The sequence below is a fragment of the Mustela lutreola genome, chromosome 18 (assembly GCF_030435805.1).
Source record: "Mustela lutreola isolate mMusLut2 chromosome 18, mMusLut2.pri, whole genome shotgun sequence".
NCBI classification, from domain to species: Eukaryota; Metazoa; Chordata; class Mammalia; order Carnivora; family Mustelidae; genus Mustela; species Mustela lutreola.
This window is the reverse complement of record NC_081307.1, coordinates 19,521,219-19,540,831: the sequence shown is the minus strand read 5'-3', so window position 1 is coordinate 19,540,831 and position 19,613 is coordinate 19,521,219. Positions and strand designations below refer to the sequence as shown.

Genomic DNA, 19,613 nt, shown 5'->3' with positions numbered 1-19,613 from the left:
TGATGTCAGTACTAAAATATTCTTCGTTCTTTCCCAGTTTGATCCTCGGTCCATTTACTTCCTCCACAAAGCTCCCTAAATCCAAGAGAGCTACAGAAAAGAGACAGTATGTGAAACCAGGTCATCATCTCTGACCTTGATTAGCAAATCCACCTTTACTTACCGCTTTCATGAAACTATCCTTTCCTAACTATCCTGCAAGCAGGGAGCATCACTGAGGTGGGACTCCATCCCAGGACACTGAGATCATGACCTTTCCTAACTGGTTCCTAAACTTAAACTCACTGTTTTGTCTTAACTTCATTATTGTACATGTATTCCTCCACTTGCTAAATTTATTTGAAATTTTTGGTAACTCTAGTTGAATTAAATATAACTTCTTTATGATTTATTTTATATTTAGACTGTTGGACAAATATTGGGTTTGGGGGTTGAACGAACCACAGGTATAGAATAGAATAAATACAGCTGTGTCTCAGGTCTTTTCAGTAGAGAATTTTTTATATAAGACATTTTTAAATATTTTTAATCTATAAGTAAGTGGTATACCTATTAATCAATGTTATGATACTTTATGTTATAGGAATTAAATCAAATGCTCTCAGAAACACCACCAGTTTGGAAAGGCTCATCAAAGCTTTTTCGTAATCTTAAAGAAAGAGGTAAGTTAACTTCAGTACTTACGTATTTTAAAACGGACACTGTGTTATTTATACTCTTTATATTTATTTCTCTTTTACTTAATATAACAGTTAAATATGTGTGTGTGTATAGAGAAAAAACCTAAAAGAAAAACACCAAAATATTAATGATAATTTCTGGGTAGTGGGATTAAAGATGTTTCTTATTTATATATATAATTCATGTCTTTCAGATTTTTTGAAGAAAGTGAACTTTTAGGACTACAAAAAATTATTTTTCGACCATATTCAGTAGTGAGGGTTATATTTAATTACAGAAAGCATTTTTCAAAAATATTGATCTTTAACTATTTTTCTTCCTTCCATTTTACTTCCAGGAGATTATAGATTTTTAAAAATTTAATAATCTCTAGGAAGAACTTATTGGATAGGTCTTTTGATCACCCAGTTTGAACATGTTTCTTCTGAAAACAACACTCACTGCAAAATCCACCTTTCAACCTAATATATGATCCATATCTATGTATCTAAGCTAAGTTGTTAATTCATATATTTCCTCACAAGTTATATAGCTTTTATTTCCTTTTTCTTTTATACTTTACTTTTTGTACATATTTAGAGAAAGGACTAATTAATAAAATCTCTTTAATCTTAAAAAGGAATTTTTCTTGTAAATATACTTTTTTGTATTTTCAAATAGAAGAGTATACAAAATAAAAATGTTAAAGAAATATAAAGAATTAACTTTTTCATTTTCACCAATTTTAACAGATACTGGGTTTGAAAATAATCATACTGTATCATGAAGACAAATATTTTAAAGGATAATTATAATCCATGTATTTTGTCTGAGTAGAATTAGAAATTCAAATTGCTTCCACCTGATTCACATGGAATCTGAAAGGGGTAGACAGCTTACCTTTCTTTGTAGCTTTTCATAACTAGGGTTTTAAAATCTTTGCAAAATTAGGGACATGGTATCTTTAAAGCTCTTAGAAACTTTTTCCTGGAAGTTGTCCTAAAGATTGTCATTCAAATCTTAGGGTGGGATAATACGATCAGGAAAATTCAAAGCTCAGAAAGATAAGTTAGTGAATTTAAAAATATTCGTTTAATACCTCTCATGGGAAAATACAAATTGGATCAAGTATAACCTGAGAAAAATAAATGCATAGAAAAAGGAAATTCTTTGCAGTCATAAAAAGGGTTGAATCAGGGGGCACCTGGGTGGCACAGTGGGTTAAAGCCTCTGCCTTCGGCTTAGGTCATGGTCCCAGGGTCCTGGGATTGAGCCCCACATCAGATCTCTGTTCAGCAGGAAGCCTGCTTCCTCCTCCTCTCTCTGCCTGCCTCTCCACCTACTTGAGATCTCTGTCTGTCAAGTAAATTAAAAAAAAAAAAGGGTTGAATCTGGAAGCACTGGGTTTAGGCTTATCCTAACCTTTATGTTACATGCATATTTGCATGTTTTTCAGGGGAAATATCTATTCAGTGCTATCCCACAGAATTATCTGTAGTGATGGAAATGTTCTATTTCTGTGTTGTCTCCCATAATAGCCACTAGCCAGATGTGGGTTTTTAAGCACCTGAAATGTGGCTACTGTAATATAGAAATTGAATTTTTTATTGTATTTAATTTTATTTGTTTTAAACTTAAGTAGCCACGTGTGACTAATGGCTACCCTATAGGACAGTGCAGAGCTATGTCATGGTGATTGGATTATCGAAGGAATCCATGTACACAAAAAGTTTTAGAACCATTAGGTTAGTCAAAGTAGAATGTCATAGAGAGCTTTGCTTTTTTATAAATAGGTTTAAGCGACAAAGGAATTTTAAAAGCTAAATCTTGAGAGCTATTGAAGATTAATTTGCAAATGAATTTTATCTGCTTAAAAATACTACCTAGCAAGAAAGTGTTATGCAGTTTTACAAAAAATTAATTGATATGCAACATTTATGAAAACAGGTATTTCAGACTTAGTTATAGCAGCCAGCTGTGTAATGTATCATGATAATAGGAGCTAAACGTATAATGTTTTTAAGGAACTTCCCTTGGAACTATTTTTATCGAATTTTCAAAAGAACCCTAGTTGACATCTTTCTTACTCTTTTTCTAAAGATCACAACATTATTACTATATGCTTAGCATACGTATTTTTATTTTATTTTACTTTTTGATCTTGGGTGGCCTTTAAATTAAAAGGGTGAGCCTAATCGTTTTCCTTTTTTGTAATTGGAAAGCATGAAGAATCTACAGTTTGTGTTTAGTAGTATTTTCTCTTTTCCTTGATAATTTTTATTAATTATATCATAAGTTTCACTTTGTTCTTGTCTGTGGATTACACCACCTCAAAAACCATTTGGTCCTACAGACAAGTACCTACCATGATAATTATGATTAGTACTCTCACTGTTAATTGTTCACTGAGGGAAATCTTGAGTTAATTATCAAATAAAAGATGTATAGTAGTTATTAAACTTCTTTATACCAACCAGCATCACTTGTGTATTCCACCAAGTCAATTAGAACAACAGTCAGTGAAATGGGAGTGTGGAGACGTAGAGTCTACTTCCCAGTCCCACTTCCCTTTTTCCCTCTTTCTTCCTCCCCTCCTCTTCCTCTTCCTCTTCCTTTCCTTAACGTTTCCTTTCCCTCCCTCCCTACCTCCCTCCCTCTCTTTCTTCCTTTCTTCCATTCTTCTTTCTTTTTCTATGAGGGATCCCCTATGGAATCCAGGTATTGTATCTTTTATATACATTGACCATTCCAGAATCTTTCTCCCATAACATTCATGGCAGTCAACCAGAACTATCTGTCTATAGGTCACAATATTGTAGTATAAACAAAAGAAGGGAATGCTTTCAGGGCCTCTAGCTAGTTCCCTTCAAGTCTCTGACAAACTGCCCGACAGTGACTCCTCTTCTCTTTGTTCTATAACAAAGAGGGTAGCCTCAAAGTGCATCAGCTAAAATGGACTTTCAAGGTTCACAATCTGATTATTTAAGGATTTTCATGTACCTTTTACTAAACATTAGGACTGCCTGATACTGAAGTGTTACTGTCTTATTCCTGATTTTAATTTTCTCAGGATCCACCTGGAAACTCAGTTAAGCATTAGTTCTAGTTTGGGGCGTTACATCTAAAGGCAGGAATTTGAGTAATGGAATATATATTTGTATTTACTCCAAACAAATTCCTTTTAAACTTTGCAATTCTGGGATTACAGAGAACTCGGGATCCAATATTCAGAAAGTGAAAGCCATGTAATTACGACAAAAACTTCTTAGAGTACATTTAATAGAAGAATTAACTTTGTCAAAAATAATAATGAATAACCTGAAAGCAGAAAGAGTAATAAATACAGTTTCATTTTTTAAAATATAATTATAGAAATCATATTTGTAAGCAAAAATATCTAAATTTTTTGAGTTATTAAGAAGTAATTAAGCACTTTACAGTTTAAGCATTTTCAGTCTTTCTATTTTATGTTAGATTCATCCATTGCAAACTAGCAACAAATTTAAAGTTACATTTATAAATAAACAATGTAATTTTGCTTTCTTTGCCAATATATCTAGGAGCATTGGTGGGAATTTTGCATGGGTTTCTACAGAAGCATTGTGAAACAAATTAAAATTAGTTTTGTTGCTTCTTTTGCTGTGATTTTTTTAATAGTTTAGTCTTGTTTAAAACAATACTTAGCATGTTCTTTAAAATGGTAAGTTCCTTATTAATGTTACTTATTGTTACTGTAAGAATAATATTTTGCTTGATAAAGTAATATTTTATATATAGCATTACTAATACTATTTTTCTTCTAGGTGTGATTTCTTACACAGAGTATCTTTTTCTTTTATGTATTTTAACAAGTAAGTGTACTCATTAAGTCTACTCTTGGATAGAGTTTTCTTTTTAAATCAGAATCTTGGAAAACAAATGTTAGATTCTCTTACTATTAAAATCACTTTAGGTTTATCCATGGTTATTTTGCAAAACTCATGTCTAAATGTTAACAGCAAATGCTAATAAGCATAGCACTATCAAGAGTCAAAGACATAAATGTTTTTATGACGTATGGTATAGTAATAAAATGCTCAGAAATTACACATTTTATATCATATATCATTCCTTCTGGTTTACTTGAAAGCCTAAAGGTCAGGTCATTTAGGGATTTGTAAATTTCCTGCTACACTCGTTGAAATCACCTGTTTCTTAAGACTAGTGTGAAAGAATGCGTCTCCTAACTAATGAGTGTATCACAATACCATCGTATGTCCCGAAACAGCTTTGTTATTCTCCGCCTCTCATATGCAGCAATTTTTATGAAACATATGAAAGGTTTACTAATGATTTCAGTTAAATTTTAATGCATTTCATGCAGGAACTTACCTGCTATTTTTCACTGTGCTCCAGCCACCTGGCTTTTCTGTTTCTTGAATTCTCACCTCAGGAATTTGTACTTTCTGCTCCCTCTGCCATCAGCGCTCTTTCCTCAAGATCCTCGTGGTAATAAACATTATTCAGGTTTCGTTTGAATGTGTAATGTGAACCCTTCTTGACTATCCTCCGTAAAATATCTCCCTCTCTTACCTCTCCCTTTTTATCCCTTTACCATGTTTTATTTTCTTCATAGCACTTAAAACTACTTGAAAGTATTTGTTTATTGGTTTACGTGTTTTTGTCTGTCTCCCCATACTTGAATGCAAGGTCCATGATGGCAAAGATTTTCTCTTTTTTGTCCATTTCTGTATCAAGAACAGTGTCTAGCACATGGTGGCCTCTCAATAACTAGTTGGTGAGTGAGTAAAAAAAAATAAATGAAAGAATATTGCTAGAGGGATTTCTGCTTGTGGGGATTTGTGGAGATGTCTGGAAATAATAATTATCAGTGAAACTCTGTCATTAGAAACAAGTCATAAAATTCCTTGTATTTCTATGATCAGAAAATGGAGGGCCATTGTGTTATTCTGACTTTAGTAATGAATGATGTTATGTTGGAGTTCTGTCACAGGAAGTTTGGGGGATATACATGTGTGCATATAAATTTTGAAAATTATCATCCTTTATTTTTCCTTATATTTTTTTCCTGCTGGACTCAAAATGAAATTAAAATATTGGTGCTGAAGAACAAGAAGTGTTAGGCAGTTAGTAATACAACCATCTGAGATTGTTCCAGATTGGAAGCCATTATGATTCAAATCTAGTCAATGATAAATACTCCATGAAAATTAGAGGAGTGCCAAGGAGTGTTTCAGAGATTTGTGAAAGAGTTATATTGTTAGCTATAGAAAACCTTCGGTTGCAAAACTGTGAGTTTGAAATACCTGAACTGGCAGAGTGACAGCTGAGAATATAATAGAACTGGTTTGGAAAGCCACTTGTTGAGATGGGACAGGGTGTGGGTAAGAGTGTAGGAAAAAAAGCACATGGTGGTTTTGCTTACATGGAAAGGTAGGATCTTTGGATGCAGTGAATCTTCCTTTGGAGTTCAGGACCTATTTTAGAAACTTCTGGGAATTCGAATTGAAAACTTGTGGGTATATTTTGGATTAGAACCAAGAGAAATATTGCAGACAGAGCTGGCAGGAAGTGGGCTAGGGAATCCGCCTTACTTGTCTATGGTTCTCTCCCCTTTGCTGTTTATTATTTTAACTTCATTTTCCCTTCCAAACAGTGAGGACTTCTTTTCATTGTGTATTTTCAAGATCATTTTAAAGCTTAAAGCTTAGTTATTAGAGGTGATGAATTTTTTTCTTTCTTTCTCAACTGAATGCTAATGAAAATAAGTTTCAGTTCGTAAACTGTATGCCAGAAATGAGCTTGCATGGAAGACTGGCCTCTGTTTCCATTATTTTCAGAGACAGCTATTACTGGTTAAGAAAGTGGGGTTACGTTGCTTCTCTTTTGCTAGCTTCAAGATGCTGTAAAATCTTGAAAAGGCCCCTTTTCAAAACTTTTTGCCAGTCATCTCAAAAAGAAAGGGTCAGAGGGGCACCTAGGTGTACCAGTCTGTTAAGCAACTGACTCTGGTTTTGGCTCAGGTTATGATCTCTCAGGGTCTTGAGATCAGTCCCGCATTAATTAGGCTCTGCACCCAGTGTGGAGTCCACTTGAGATTCTCCCTCTCCCTCCCCCTCTACTACTCTGTCCCTCATGTGCATGTGTGCACCTGTGTGTGTGTGTGTGTTTGTGCGCATGCGCACACTCCCCCTCCCCCCCCAATAAATGAATGGATGAAATCTTAAAAAATGAGAGGGTCAGATGTTTCTCAAAGGCATTGTGCACTGAGCTCCTCTTTGAAGGACCTGTTCAAGTTTTCTTCTGTTGAGGTTTTCTTTATGCTTTTGAAGGGAAAAAGGAAATGAACCTCATCATAAGGTTCATAAAGTTAAAGCCATTCATAGTGTGTAAAAGTGTTTCTTTCTCAGAAAAGCAATTGGTCGTTGTAATTTAGGGAAATTCAGAAATATTCAAGCCTCTTTAATTTTTATATTTCTTCTTTTGAAGCTTCTGGAAGTTTAAACTTGATATGTAATCTCTTGCGCTTGACGTTTATTTTCATAGGTCATTTCCATTCTGATTTTACTAAGAATCAGGATTGGTCTACTGTGTCGTACTTTTTTTTTTCTTTTGTTCTTAAGGATTGAACATGTGTGATGATTTGATATTTTCCTTTAAATCCTGACAGACTTGGGATAACAAAAAGAAGTGTTAATTTTCAGAAGTTAAGGTAGTTAATACTGTCTGCTGCACAACTGGTGTCAGACAAATACTTTTAAAGTGTATTATTAGTTTTGTTACTAAGTTTGCTAATACATGAAGCAGAAATATGTATACACATATAGCTTTTATTATATTTCATTAATAGTAATGTGCTACTTTTAATTTCTTGGTCAAAGAAAGTATTTTTGTACAGAATATAATTAACTATTTAAATGCCACTTTAAAAAAATGTTTCCACTTCACAAGTACTTTTCTGTTCTTTCTGGCAGAGCCACATGCAGGTTTTAGAATAGCTTTCAACATGTTTGACACTGATGGCAATGAGATGGTGGATAAAAAGGAGTTTTTGGTGGTATGTATATTATACGTTGCACTTCATCAATAAATATTTCTTATTTATATCCTTATGTTTTTGCATTATTTGGAATAACATAGGAGTAAGAGTGAAAAGTTTATGCTTTCACTTTAATTTAATAAAGAAGTATAGTGTCATGTACTTTAAATAATTTTTATATTGTAAAGATATAAATTGTATTCATTATAGAAAGATGATTATAGTTGTTTACATGTCTTTTGAACATTTGAAGTGAGTCAGATATTTTCCACTGATGGATAACAAGCAGCCCAGAGGGGTGGAATATGCTTGGTCATGGTCAGACCCCATCGTGTCAGCCCTCAGCCACAGCTCTTTCTCACAGGAACTTCCCTTCCTTCTCATGATAGGATCCGTGATTTTTCTTTCTGCCTTTCTCTTCTATTCATGACTACCTTATATTCCATTCTTGTCCTCATTCTGCTATTCCCTTCATTGGTCTTTGAACAAGGGCTGATCTAAAGTGAGGAAAATTAAGATTGTTGTTAGGTATGTGCCCTTGGTCTTTCTCCCATGACTCATGTAGCTTGGTGCCGGTTTGGCAACGTCATCAGATGCTCATTCATCTTGCCATTCTCCCTTCCAGAATTGTCTTGTTTTTTCTACCCATGGATCCTGCACCTGTGGCAAAATGCCTATTCTAAATTTTTTCTCCAGTGTAAAGATCCTTACAGTAACAAGTTCTACCCTTAACATATATGTTCAGCTCTGTATTTACCTATATTTCCTAGTTAAAAGGAGAGATGGCATATAAATAACCATTTTATTTTCTTTTCTTTGTAACAAGCAATTAAAAATCCCTCTCACAACCTCTTAAACAACTTAGTATTTTCCTCAGAGGCTGCAATATGGAAGAGAAACAATAAAATCGTTATTTTCTGTGGTAGAAAAGGGAAGAGACAAAAATCCTTGTCATAATCAGTAGGTATTCAAAAGGAATCAAGCAGACTAATTACTGAGATCTATCAGATGGCTTACTCTAACACCCAAGTAGCCCTTGCCTGGGGACAGTCCCTGAGCCACACCATTAGAACCTGAGACCGAAGGACCCATCATTCAAGTGCTTTTCAGGATGATGGGGAGGTGAGAGTTTTCAGTTTCACTGCAAAGATAGGCATATCTTCCTAACACCCTAAAATAAACAGATTTCGTTTAATTTAGTTTTGTTTTGATAGCATAAAACTGTATTTTAGGATTTTCAGAATGGGCCTAATAATGTAAATAATTTTTAATAGATTTTCTGTGGCAACACTTTGATGTTCTACCCCATCAACTAAAAGAATAACTTTTGGAACTCAGTACACTGAAATGTGTCTGTATAGATGTCCTTTGTCTGTTTCTGGAGTTGGGAGGTAAAAATGTTCACATAGAACTTGTTTCCCTTCTCTGCTCTTACAAAGACTGCTCCTTGCAGTGGCTATACTGCTGCGTCATAAGTGATGTTTTTTGTTTGTTGTTTGTATTTGTTTGTAAACAGCAAAGAATTCCTGAAAACAGGAGGTGGAGTCGATCTGACTTCCTTCTAGAGATCTAGATTCTAGAGAATCTAAAATGATTTCCGTGCCTTCTTATAAAGTGATTATAAATAACCCTGGAAAAGAGTGAAAACTCTTTTCACTAAGAAAAAGTGTGAAAATAAATGTATTTGTTAACAAAATCATTCCGACTTTGTACTGTATTTGTGTTATTACATATCTTGGGAGGTAAAACATTTTATTTGACTTTCATGTATTGCCTTAGAGAATGAAATAAAGATTTAAGATAGCTGTTCAAGTTATACAGGCAAGACAATGACCTCCCCAGAAAGCTGTGATAGAGGTAGGATTAGGCTTCCATTTGTAAAATGGGATTTTAAAGAGGAAATAATACACTGAAAATATAGCTGACATCTCTTGAGCGGTTACTATGTGACAGGCAATGTGCTGGGTAACTATCTGTAATATTTACCCTGCACAGCATTCTTACAAGACCTGGTGATTGTACCTCAGTAAAGCTGGAGAAGAAAAAATGTTCCTCTAAAGTAAGGAATCATTTCCATGTTCCAGATATGGAAAACAATCCCTCAGATAATTAGAGTAACTTGCCCAAGGGGTTATATGCAGAGCCCATGCTTTTATCACAGTGTGCAGTTACCTGAAAGGGACCTTAGAGGGCATCCTCATTTCATATAGGAGTAAATTGGAGCCTCATGAGGGATGTGTGACCTGTCCATCATCATAAAATTAGTATGCGACAGAAGATGGGCTCACACCCAGAGTCCCTGAATTCTCTTCCAGTGTTCTTTCTACCCCAGGAGGCTTCATCTCTTTAATTTGTGCATCACAGACTCCCTGTCTTTATGTCTTAGAGATAAAGTGAAGCTATAATTTTGTATGTTTACCTGAACCAACAGGCTGCCAGTAGCAAAGTGTGTGTTTTCTTTTTCTTAGGGGGAAAAAAAATTGGTATCAGAAAATGTATCTGTAGTAGTTTTACTCTTCTTTGTAGATGAAGCTAATTCTTTGTTTTTAGAATGTACCTAGCACAGAGTGGTAAGTAGGTACCCAGAAGCTCACTGCATATTTGATTCTTGATCACTTTCTCTTTCAGCTTCAAGAGATATTCAGGAAAAAAAATGAAAAGAGAGAAACAAAGGGAGATGAAGAAAAGCGTGCAATGCTGGTAAGAATAATTTATAGTAGTTTAAGGTGGGTTTTTTAGCTGAGAATTATTTTATTCATGTTGAAAAGCAATAATTAAAGTCTATAACTTTGGAACTGTCCCTTTCAGGAAAACTTTCTAAAGTTCTCATGTAGAAAATTTGCTTCAGATTTCTATGCATCTGTATCAATATTATATCAAATATTGATATTAAACATCTGTGTCCATAATCCCACTCATTATATCATTTTCATCCATATTGTTGTTATCCATGAGATTTGAAGGGTATATCATATAAGAGATGAACACAGATCATTATGCATGAAAAAATTTAAAGGTGAATTGCAAAGATTTAATTATACATGTGAGTGAATTTAGTGGCGCTATAGCTGTGTGAATGTTGAAACAAAAACAAGGAATATTAGGTTTTTTTTGAATTCTTAGAAATATAGGCTCTTCTCAGATGAGTAATGTTTTCAACTTATTCTGAAGGTAGAGTTAAGCAACATTTCCCTCTATTTTCCTACCAGTTTTCTTTTTGTTTATCCCACATAGTTCAGTCTGACAGTATCCCAGGTTTATATAATAAAAATAACAAACAGGTTCTGAGATCTTACTTTGAGGGACTGTAGTAGATGCTTTGCATGCATTTTCTCATTTAATCTGCCACTAGTTCTTTTATTATCTGTAATTATGGCAAAGCCAAGATTGGAGTCCATGGCAAGGCCACTCCCAAACTATACTTTTACCCACTATAGCCTATTTTTTAATCTGGTACTTGGATAGCAGAAACTCAGTTTTGTTGAGATGTAAATGTAGCTGTTTCCTTTGCCAATTAGTAACCCTGTGCAGTAGTTTAATTGATCTACTTAGGATTCAAATAATTAACTTCAGATTTGCAATATATTTTTATTGTTTTCATTTTTATAAGCATATGTATTAGGTTTTTTTAGGTAATAAATCTGTAGCAGTTGGTGCCATATTCAATTCCAGTAGATGAAGGGTGTATTTTTATTTATATTAATAAATCAGATTATCAGAATATGAAATACTTATTATTTCATAGTATATTTGGCTGTGATATAATTATCAATATTTATTGAGCCACCCTCAATATTTCTAATTTGACAAAGCTTATGGAGGACACTCTTAAAAAATCAAAGAGCTGATATAATTTTAGCCAGGAATTAAAAGGAGCATTACGAATTCTCTAATTTAGGTCTCATGGTTTTTAAATTATAATCAATAAATCCCATAGGAATTAGCCCCATAAATGCCATTTTTTTAGAATATTAGCAAATAACACTAGAGAATTAAATAACTTCATAAATTTTATTTTCTGTAGATAGCATATTGAAAGAGTAAGCAATTGTTTTAATTTTGATCGATTAACTAAACTGGATAGACAAGTTGTTAATAAAATATTATTTAGGAGGTTGAACTATGTTTATTAATCTTTTGATATACATCAGTGATAGAATAGATCATGTTTCAATGGCTAGAAGTCTCTTTTTTTTTTAATTTGAGCATGGTTGAAACACAGTGTTTACATTAGTTTCAGAAATTTAACTGTTTTATTTATTTGTTTATTTATATTACTTCTAGGAAAGGACTTGTGGATCTTCCAAGAAAAACACAATACTATTTTAATCATTAGCATTTACTAAAATACATAAGTCAGGTAACAAAGGGAGAGAGGAAAGGGAGAAATGATAGCAGACAACCCACACTGGGAGAAATTAGTGTCAGCACAAAGCTTGACTCTGAGCTTTATTGCAGCCCAAGTAAAGTTAATGCTGATTTAATGCAAATAGCTCTTAATAGTAATATAGTAAAACCTCATTAACCTTGGGTTAATTAGGGAAAGTCTATCTGAATTATGAAACTTAAATTATATCAGCATACCCTAAATTGTATAATTTCGTATGCATACAGGTCAATGCATACAATGCATACACATTCTCTAGCAAATATATGGAGAAGGAGACTTGTTTTAAAGGACAGATGAAAAGAATTTATAAGCAATATATTGTATAACTTGCTTATAAGTAAAGAAATGCTTACTAGAGTCATTGGTCTAAAGTACCTCATAGGTATTTATCTTAGAGTTTAATTAGTGCTCCTGAAATTTATTTACATAATTTAGCTAATAAAAACTATTCCTTAAAGCTATTCAAAAATAATCTTTAGTATACCTCTGAACTAAATAAACAGCGTTCTAAGACAGTATAGCTCTTTACAAATATTTGTTACTATGTTTAACAATAATGATGATTGGTGGTAACTTATTATTAATTGTTGCCACATTTTAAATAATGCAAATCTGAACTGATGTGATTTTTGAGTTTTTAAGCCACTGAAATTTAGTATATAGTAAAAATACATTGATTACATTAGAGAGACAGTATAACAGACATAGAGCCAGGTTTTTAACATCTGAATATTAGCTCTATCATTTTTCATGTGGGCAACCTTGAACAGGTCTCTACCCTGCCTGTGCCTCAGTTGCTTCATTTGTACAATGGGGATAAATAGTGGTAATGACCACATATGATTGTTACGGGGATTAAATGACCTAAAACATGTAGCCAATTCACAGTATATGCTTCAGAAGGCAAGAAGGGAACATAACATTTCTTAAGACACTCTGGGCTATATCCATTATAAATGTTACTCCCATTTAGTCATGACATTTCTGCCAGGTAAGTATCATACCATTTACAGATGAGAAAGCCATCTTAGAGAAGCTCATTAACTTGCCTAAGATCCCAGCACTAACAGAACAGAACAAGATTCCACTCCAGATCTCTCATACCATTTTCACTGCCATGCTGCTATATCCAGATTTTCCCCCTAACCCATAGAGAATTTGCTGAAGCATGTCTAAATAAAACCGTGTACTTCAGAGGAATGTTTTACTCAAAGCAGTAGTTGATCAGAAAGTTAAAATGAAAATGGTTGAAATAAGCACAGATTCATTTAATATTTAATTATATGAGATTTGAAAAACTTTGCTACTCATCTTTAACATTTATCCCACTTGTATTGTGTGTGTGCTCTATATAGAATGTAGCATAATGATTTGCCCTTCCTAATTGATTATTTTGTCGTCTTTTTCTTTTTTTCTTTTGCTATACTTGGGTTCATTCTGAAATGTGACACTTCATTTGGCCCTTTGTGCTCTATGTCAGCGTCTTCAACTTTATGGATACCATTCTCCTACTAATAGTGTATGTACAATACTTTAAATGTTCTTTATGTAAATAGCCCTCACCTGTTATACTTGATAATGTTATTTCTTTATATACAGCTATATATGCTATTGAGAATGTTTAGGAATTTATTGGATATAATAAGGTGCAGCCAAGCCAAAATTTTCTATTTCCTTCCTAGATTTATGAGAAGACTAAAATTTACAGAGCCGTTGTGTATCTTTAACTTTAGATTAAACTAAGGAAAAGCTGAGTGAACAACCACCAAAAGCTCTGGTAAAATAATGAAAACTTTATATTTTTCAGCAGTATTTGAAGAGTTAAATACAAATTATGGAGCAGATTCTCAGGCTATGCTCCTGCAGAACACAGGTATTTTAAGACCTAGATCTCTCCATCTGATACAGTCCTTTCTCAAATCTAATAAAATATTAATAGAAAGACTTTTCTTAGTCATTAGTATTCTGCAAAATTTTTCTAAAACTTTTGATGCCTGCCTACTGCCTGTGGTCTATTCATAAGTCTGGTATGATACCTGATACATTTACTATATCAATGTATCATGTTATTTCTCAAGGAGGATTATGGTTTTCAGACTTTTCTTTTCTTGAAGAAGTTGAGAGTTCCTGCAAATATCTTCCAGATATTCTTATGCTAAGCTTTCTTCTTCTTTCCTCCCTCCTCGAAAGTCAGAGTTTGTTGGTTAGCCCAGCTACTAAACAAAAGAGAATAGGCCATGGCCCCTTCTGAATGTAAACATGTGCAGTTAATTTAATTTGCCCAAGGATCTTTAGAAGGATCTTTCAAATTGTAGAAACTCCCCCTGAGAGGAGCCCTTGAATTCAGGTTTACTGACACAGTATCCTGCTTGAAAGTGTTACAGTCATAAGTGTGCAACTCTGAAGCAGGTGTGCTATCTCCTGTGTTGGAGAGTTGATCAAAATTCCATACTATAAAAATTAACTCTCTTCTAGATTTGAACATCCAAGGTATCTTCCTTCAGTCCTAAGGAATGGACCTAGAACAGGTTGGAGAATAAGCCAAGTCCATGGGACCCTTATGACTAATTGTTTTGATAACTTACAAGTAACATTAAATTTTTACTACAAAATTCGCTACTGTTTTCAATTAAATAAAGTCTGGCATTGTCTTAAAAATATTAATGTTCCTCTTTTAATCATTTCAAAAAATTTCTAAGAATGTATAAAGTAAATCTCACAGATTATAATACCATATACCCTCTGAAACTTAATAAATGTTAATAATACTTGTGACTTTATTACTTATTCTTCTAATCTCATGTGTCATTGCATGAGCCATTTTTCCAACTGTGGCATTTTGTATTTTTCCTTTATATCCAAATAATTTTCATATAGATAATTATGTGGTGTTTAAAAATACACATTTCAGAGTACTATCATTAAAAGGAAATAGGTACTAACTTAGCGCTAGTTTAAGTTACATATAGAAATTGCAGTCACTCAGAGTGAGAGAATATTAAGAAACAGATTTAAATTGCCTGTTTCACTTAAATTATGCTTACTTATTTAGTAGTAAATATATGCTTTTGCATTTTATTGTGGTAATTTTTAAATTTTTATTATTTAACTGAAGACATTTTTCCATCTCAGAATATAAAAATGCATATTTTAAAGTGGTGTAACTTGATGTCATTTTTATCCACAGTCTTATTAAATAAATGGATTGCATGACTTTTCAACTCCCTTAGGGTTTAGTTGATTATATAAACTGCTTTTTTTTCCTCTAATAGAAAAAATTTTTGCTTAGAAAGGAATAATCATTTTTTTTAAAAAATTCAAGCAAACAAGAGAAATTTGTTGAAAATTAGACAAAAGTTCAGTTGGCCTGAAATTTAAATAGAATACTGTGATGTACATATTGGACAAATATATTAGTACAGTGTTACGAATTAACTGGTGGTTATGTGCTAGTTTCCAAAATTGTAGATCTCCTGGAGTGCCAAAGTACCTAATATAAATGCAGTACATGGAGCTGAATATAACCTAAGATTCTACCTTTAGGAAAAAGTTCCTTCAGGAACGGCAGGGACCCTCCCAACTTTGATTCCAGAGAGATTCTATGGCTTCTGTTAAGCCTGTTAGAAAATTTAATCACTCCTATAGTAGATTCTGCCTGTTTTATGTCAGATTATCTCTAGCTACAGTGTAAGGTTGAGCATTCTCCTTCATATCCATGAAGATAGTTACCTTATAGCCTTTTCTGTCCTAAATAACCATGATTCTTTCCGTATTTCTCATATATTCAGCTCTTGATTATCTTGCCACAGGAATGAAAACAAATATAAAGAATTCAAAAGAATAAATAGTGCAAAGTCAAGTATATTTTATTTTGAAATGTCCTGTATGATTTTTTAAAGTTTTTTAAAGATTATTTTAATTACCCGAATTCCATTGTAGTCAGAAATGTGCCAGTTTTTATACAGTTTTTGATATGTGTTAAGACTTGTTTTATGGGCTAAAACAACATTTGTGTTTGAAAAGAATGTGTATTCTCCAACTGGGATACAGAGTTATGTTATATATATAAGACCAAACATGTTAATATGTGTTTTAAACCTCTATCATTATTAATATTTTTGTCAGCTTGATATATTAATTAGTATGTTAAATTGTACATTATAATGATAGACTTGTTAATTACTTGTCATTCTGTTATTTTTAAGTTTTATATATTTAGAAGCATTGGTATTACCTGCTATAAGAATATACATTTCTTAAATCTTTTTAGTGAATTGAATCTTCCCTTATATATTATCCTTAGCTCTCTAGAAATGTTTTTGCCTAAAAATCAATATAGTTGTCAAGATAAATATACCAACTTTATTTTTATTAATATTTTGTATTATTTTCTATTTAGTTTTATTTTCTACTCTTTAGTAAGGGTGAAACTTTCTCCTATTTTTAAAATGCACTTTTTAATTCAGGAATTTACTGCAACTAAAATGTAAATAAAAAATTAACAATAAAAGTTTAAACCTAAAATAGATCAATAAATAAAACATTGCCATGTCCCCAAATGCCCCTTCCTAGGTCTTTCTAATCGTAATCCCTCCCTCTCCTCCAAAAGATAACCACAATCATGACTTCTATATAAAGCACTTCTTTGCTTTGCTTTGTGGTTTTACCACCTACTAAATGCATCCTCAGCTCGCTCTTGCTCTCTCTCTCTCTCTATATATATATATATATTTTTTTTTAAGATTTTATTTATTTATTTGAGAGAAAGAGTGAGCAAGAGAGAACACAAGCCAGGGGGAGAGGCAGAGGGAGAAGGAGAAGCAGACTCACCATACAGCAGGGACCCGAAGGCAGACACCCAACCAACTGAGCCATCCATGCACGTCAACAATATAGTTTAGTTTTACACATTTTTGTGCTTTATATGATTGGGATTATATTAAATGAGTTTTTCTCTTCTTCTTTAACACAACCATCATGATTGTCTGTTTCATCCACACTTTTATTGCTGTAAGCAGCAGTTCTCAAACATTGTTTACTCAGGATCCCTTTACGTTATTGAAAAATTAGAGAGGGCTAAAAGAGCTTTTGTTTATGTTGGTTATATCTTTATTTACCATAGTAGAAATTAAAACTAAGAGATTTAAAAGTATTAATCCATTTTTAAAAAACTCACAAGTTAAACATATTTTATGAAAAGTAAACAATGTAGTGAGGAGAGTGGTATTTCTCATTCTTTGGGAATCTCTGTAATATCTGATTTAACAGAGGACAGCTAGGTTCTCATAGATGCTTCTGCAACAAATAACTACCAGTTGTTTCCCTTAAAGTGACAGGCTCATTTCATTCATTTTCAGAAAAATGGCCACCAAATAGCAAAGTCTGAATAACTGCTTTCTCTAGATATTGTTCTTTCAAGTAAAAATGGCAGCTCACAAAAGAATTGACTAGTTCACCTTGCAACACAAACCCTTGCACAAAGGCTTTTTCTCAAGACAACCATTGTACTTCAGAAGTGCTTTATGCATGCTTTTAGTTTCATTACACTGAAAATTCAAAAGGTGTGTGCTCAAAGATTAATTTAAAAAATTGTAAGTTTTAGGGACGCCTGGGTGGCTCAGTTGGTTGGGCAGCTGCCTTCGGCTCAGGTCATGATCCCAGCGTCCTGGGATCGAGTCCCACATCGGGCTCCTTGCTCAGCAGGGAGCCTGCTTCTCCCTCTGCCTCTGCCTGCCATTCTGTCTGCCTATGCTCGCTCCCTCTCTCTCTCTGATAAATAAATAAAAAAAAAATCTTTAAAAAAAAAAAATTGTAAGTTTTATTCTTCAGCAAGTGCATTCTTTTTTTTTTTTTTAAGATTTTATTTATTTATTTGACAGACAGAGACCACAAGTAGGCAGAGAGGCAGACAGAGGGAGAGGGAGAAGCAGGCTCCCTGCTGAGCAGGAGCCTGGGATCATGACCTGAGCCTAAGGCAGAGGCTTTTTAACCCACTGAGCCACCCAGACGCCCCTCAGCAAGTGCATTCTTAAGTGAATTTTTTGTTTTTTTAACGTGAGTGTATATGGATCTGAAGAATCTAATGACTTTGGTCTTTGGTGCCACTGCTGTCATCATACTAAGGCACCAGCAGTTTTACCCACCATTGCTGTTATACCGTCACCCAACACAGTATCAGAGTCTTTACAATGCTTTTAAGAAGATATAACTGTTTTATTTTTTGTCCAGCTTTTTCAGTTATTCTCAATGAGAAGATTAGTGCTGTCATTAATAGCATTAATAGAAGCCTGGCATATCTTTTTCAGTCTCTGTCCTTATATCTTGACATGTCTTTTTTTTTTTTTTTTAAGATTTTATTTATTTGACAGAGAGATCACAAGTAGGCAGAGAGGCAGCAGAGAGAGAGGGAGAAGCAGGCTCCCCGCTGAGCAGAGGGCCCATCCATCCCAGGACCCTGAAACCATGACCTGAGCTGAAGGCAGAGGCTTAACCCACTGAGCCACCCAGGCGCCCTTAACATGTCTTTTTAAAAAACATACAATTTGTGTATTTTATTGGTTCTTTTTTATGTTGGTTGATAATTTCTACCTTTTATTTTGACAGATTCAGTCACTTTACTGTGATTATTAAATTATTTGGACTTATTTTAGCCATTCTATATACTTTTCTCCTTTCTTACCTTCCTTTTGAATTAATTAAGGTTTGTTTTTATTCTTTTTATTTTCTTCTCTATTAGTTTAGAAGACACCATATTTCTGTATCTTATATAGTTATTCTTGAAATCTGAATAAGTATACTTAAAATAATGAAGTCTTTTTTTTTTTTTTAAGATTTTTATTTATTTATTTGACAGAGAGAGAGAGATAGGGAGAGAGGAAACACAAGCAGGGGGAGTAGGAGAGGGAGAAGTAGGCTCCCCACTGAGCAGGGAGCCCGATGCCGGTTTCTATCCCAGGACCCTGGGATCATGACCTGAGCTAAGGGCAGACGCTTAATGACTGAGCCACTGAGACACCCCAAAATAATGAAGTCTTATTAGATAGGCTGTATTGTCACCTCTTCCTTAAAAATAGTCTTACAGTGCTTTGAAGGCTTTCATTCCCCTCCTGGCATGGATATGTGAGGGTGTTTTTTGTTTTTGTTTTGTTTTGTTTTTGTTTTTTTAAGATTTTATTTATTTATCTGACAGAGAGAGACCACAAGTAGACGGAGAGGCAGGCAGAGAGAGAGAGATAGAGGGAAGCAGGCTCCCTGCTGAGCAGAGAGCCCGATGTGGGACTCGATCCCAGGACCCTGAGATCATGACCTGAGCCGAAGGCAGCGGCTTAACCCACTGAGCCACTTAGGCGCCCTGGATACTTGAGTTTATACAGTGTTTGTTTTTGTTTTTTATTTTTAATCCCATAAATTAGATTTCTTAAATATATACCATCAGTATTAGTTTAGAATTACTTATATATTTGCCCTTTCTTAATCTCCTTTTTAATCTCATTCTCTCCTAATTCTCACAATCTTAATCTCAGA

At 33.7% G+C, this 19,613-nt stretch overlaps 1 protein-coding gene across 3 annotated transcripts in view; it reads left to right on the top strand.

The window, feature by feature from the left end:
* The window catches only part of MICU3 (mitochondrial calcium uptake family member 3), a 100,089-nt gene that overhangs the window by 54,118 nt on the left and 26,358 nt on the right, over positions 1-19,613 (top strand). For 2 of the 3 annotated variants that reach the window (XM_059155906.1, XM_059155905.1), the window contains exons 4-8: positions 584-662; positions 4,464-4,511; positions 7,635-7,717; positions 10,328-10,399; positions 13,570-13,608. In XM_059155906.1, the coding sequence (XP_059011889.1) occupies positions 584-662; positions 4,464-4,511; positions 7,635-7,717; positions 10,328-10,399; positions 13,570-13,608 (321 nt within the window). The remainder of the gene's footprint in view (positions 1-583; positions 663-4,463; positions 4,512-7,634; positions 7,718-10,327; positions 10,400-13,569; positions 13,609-19,613) is intronic. The other variant, XM_059155907.1, reaches the window with a different exon arrangement.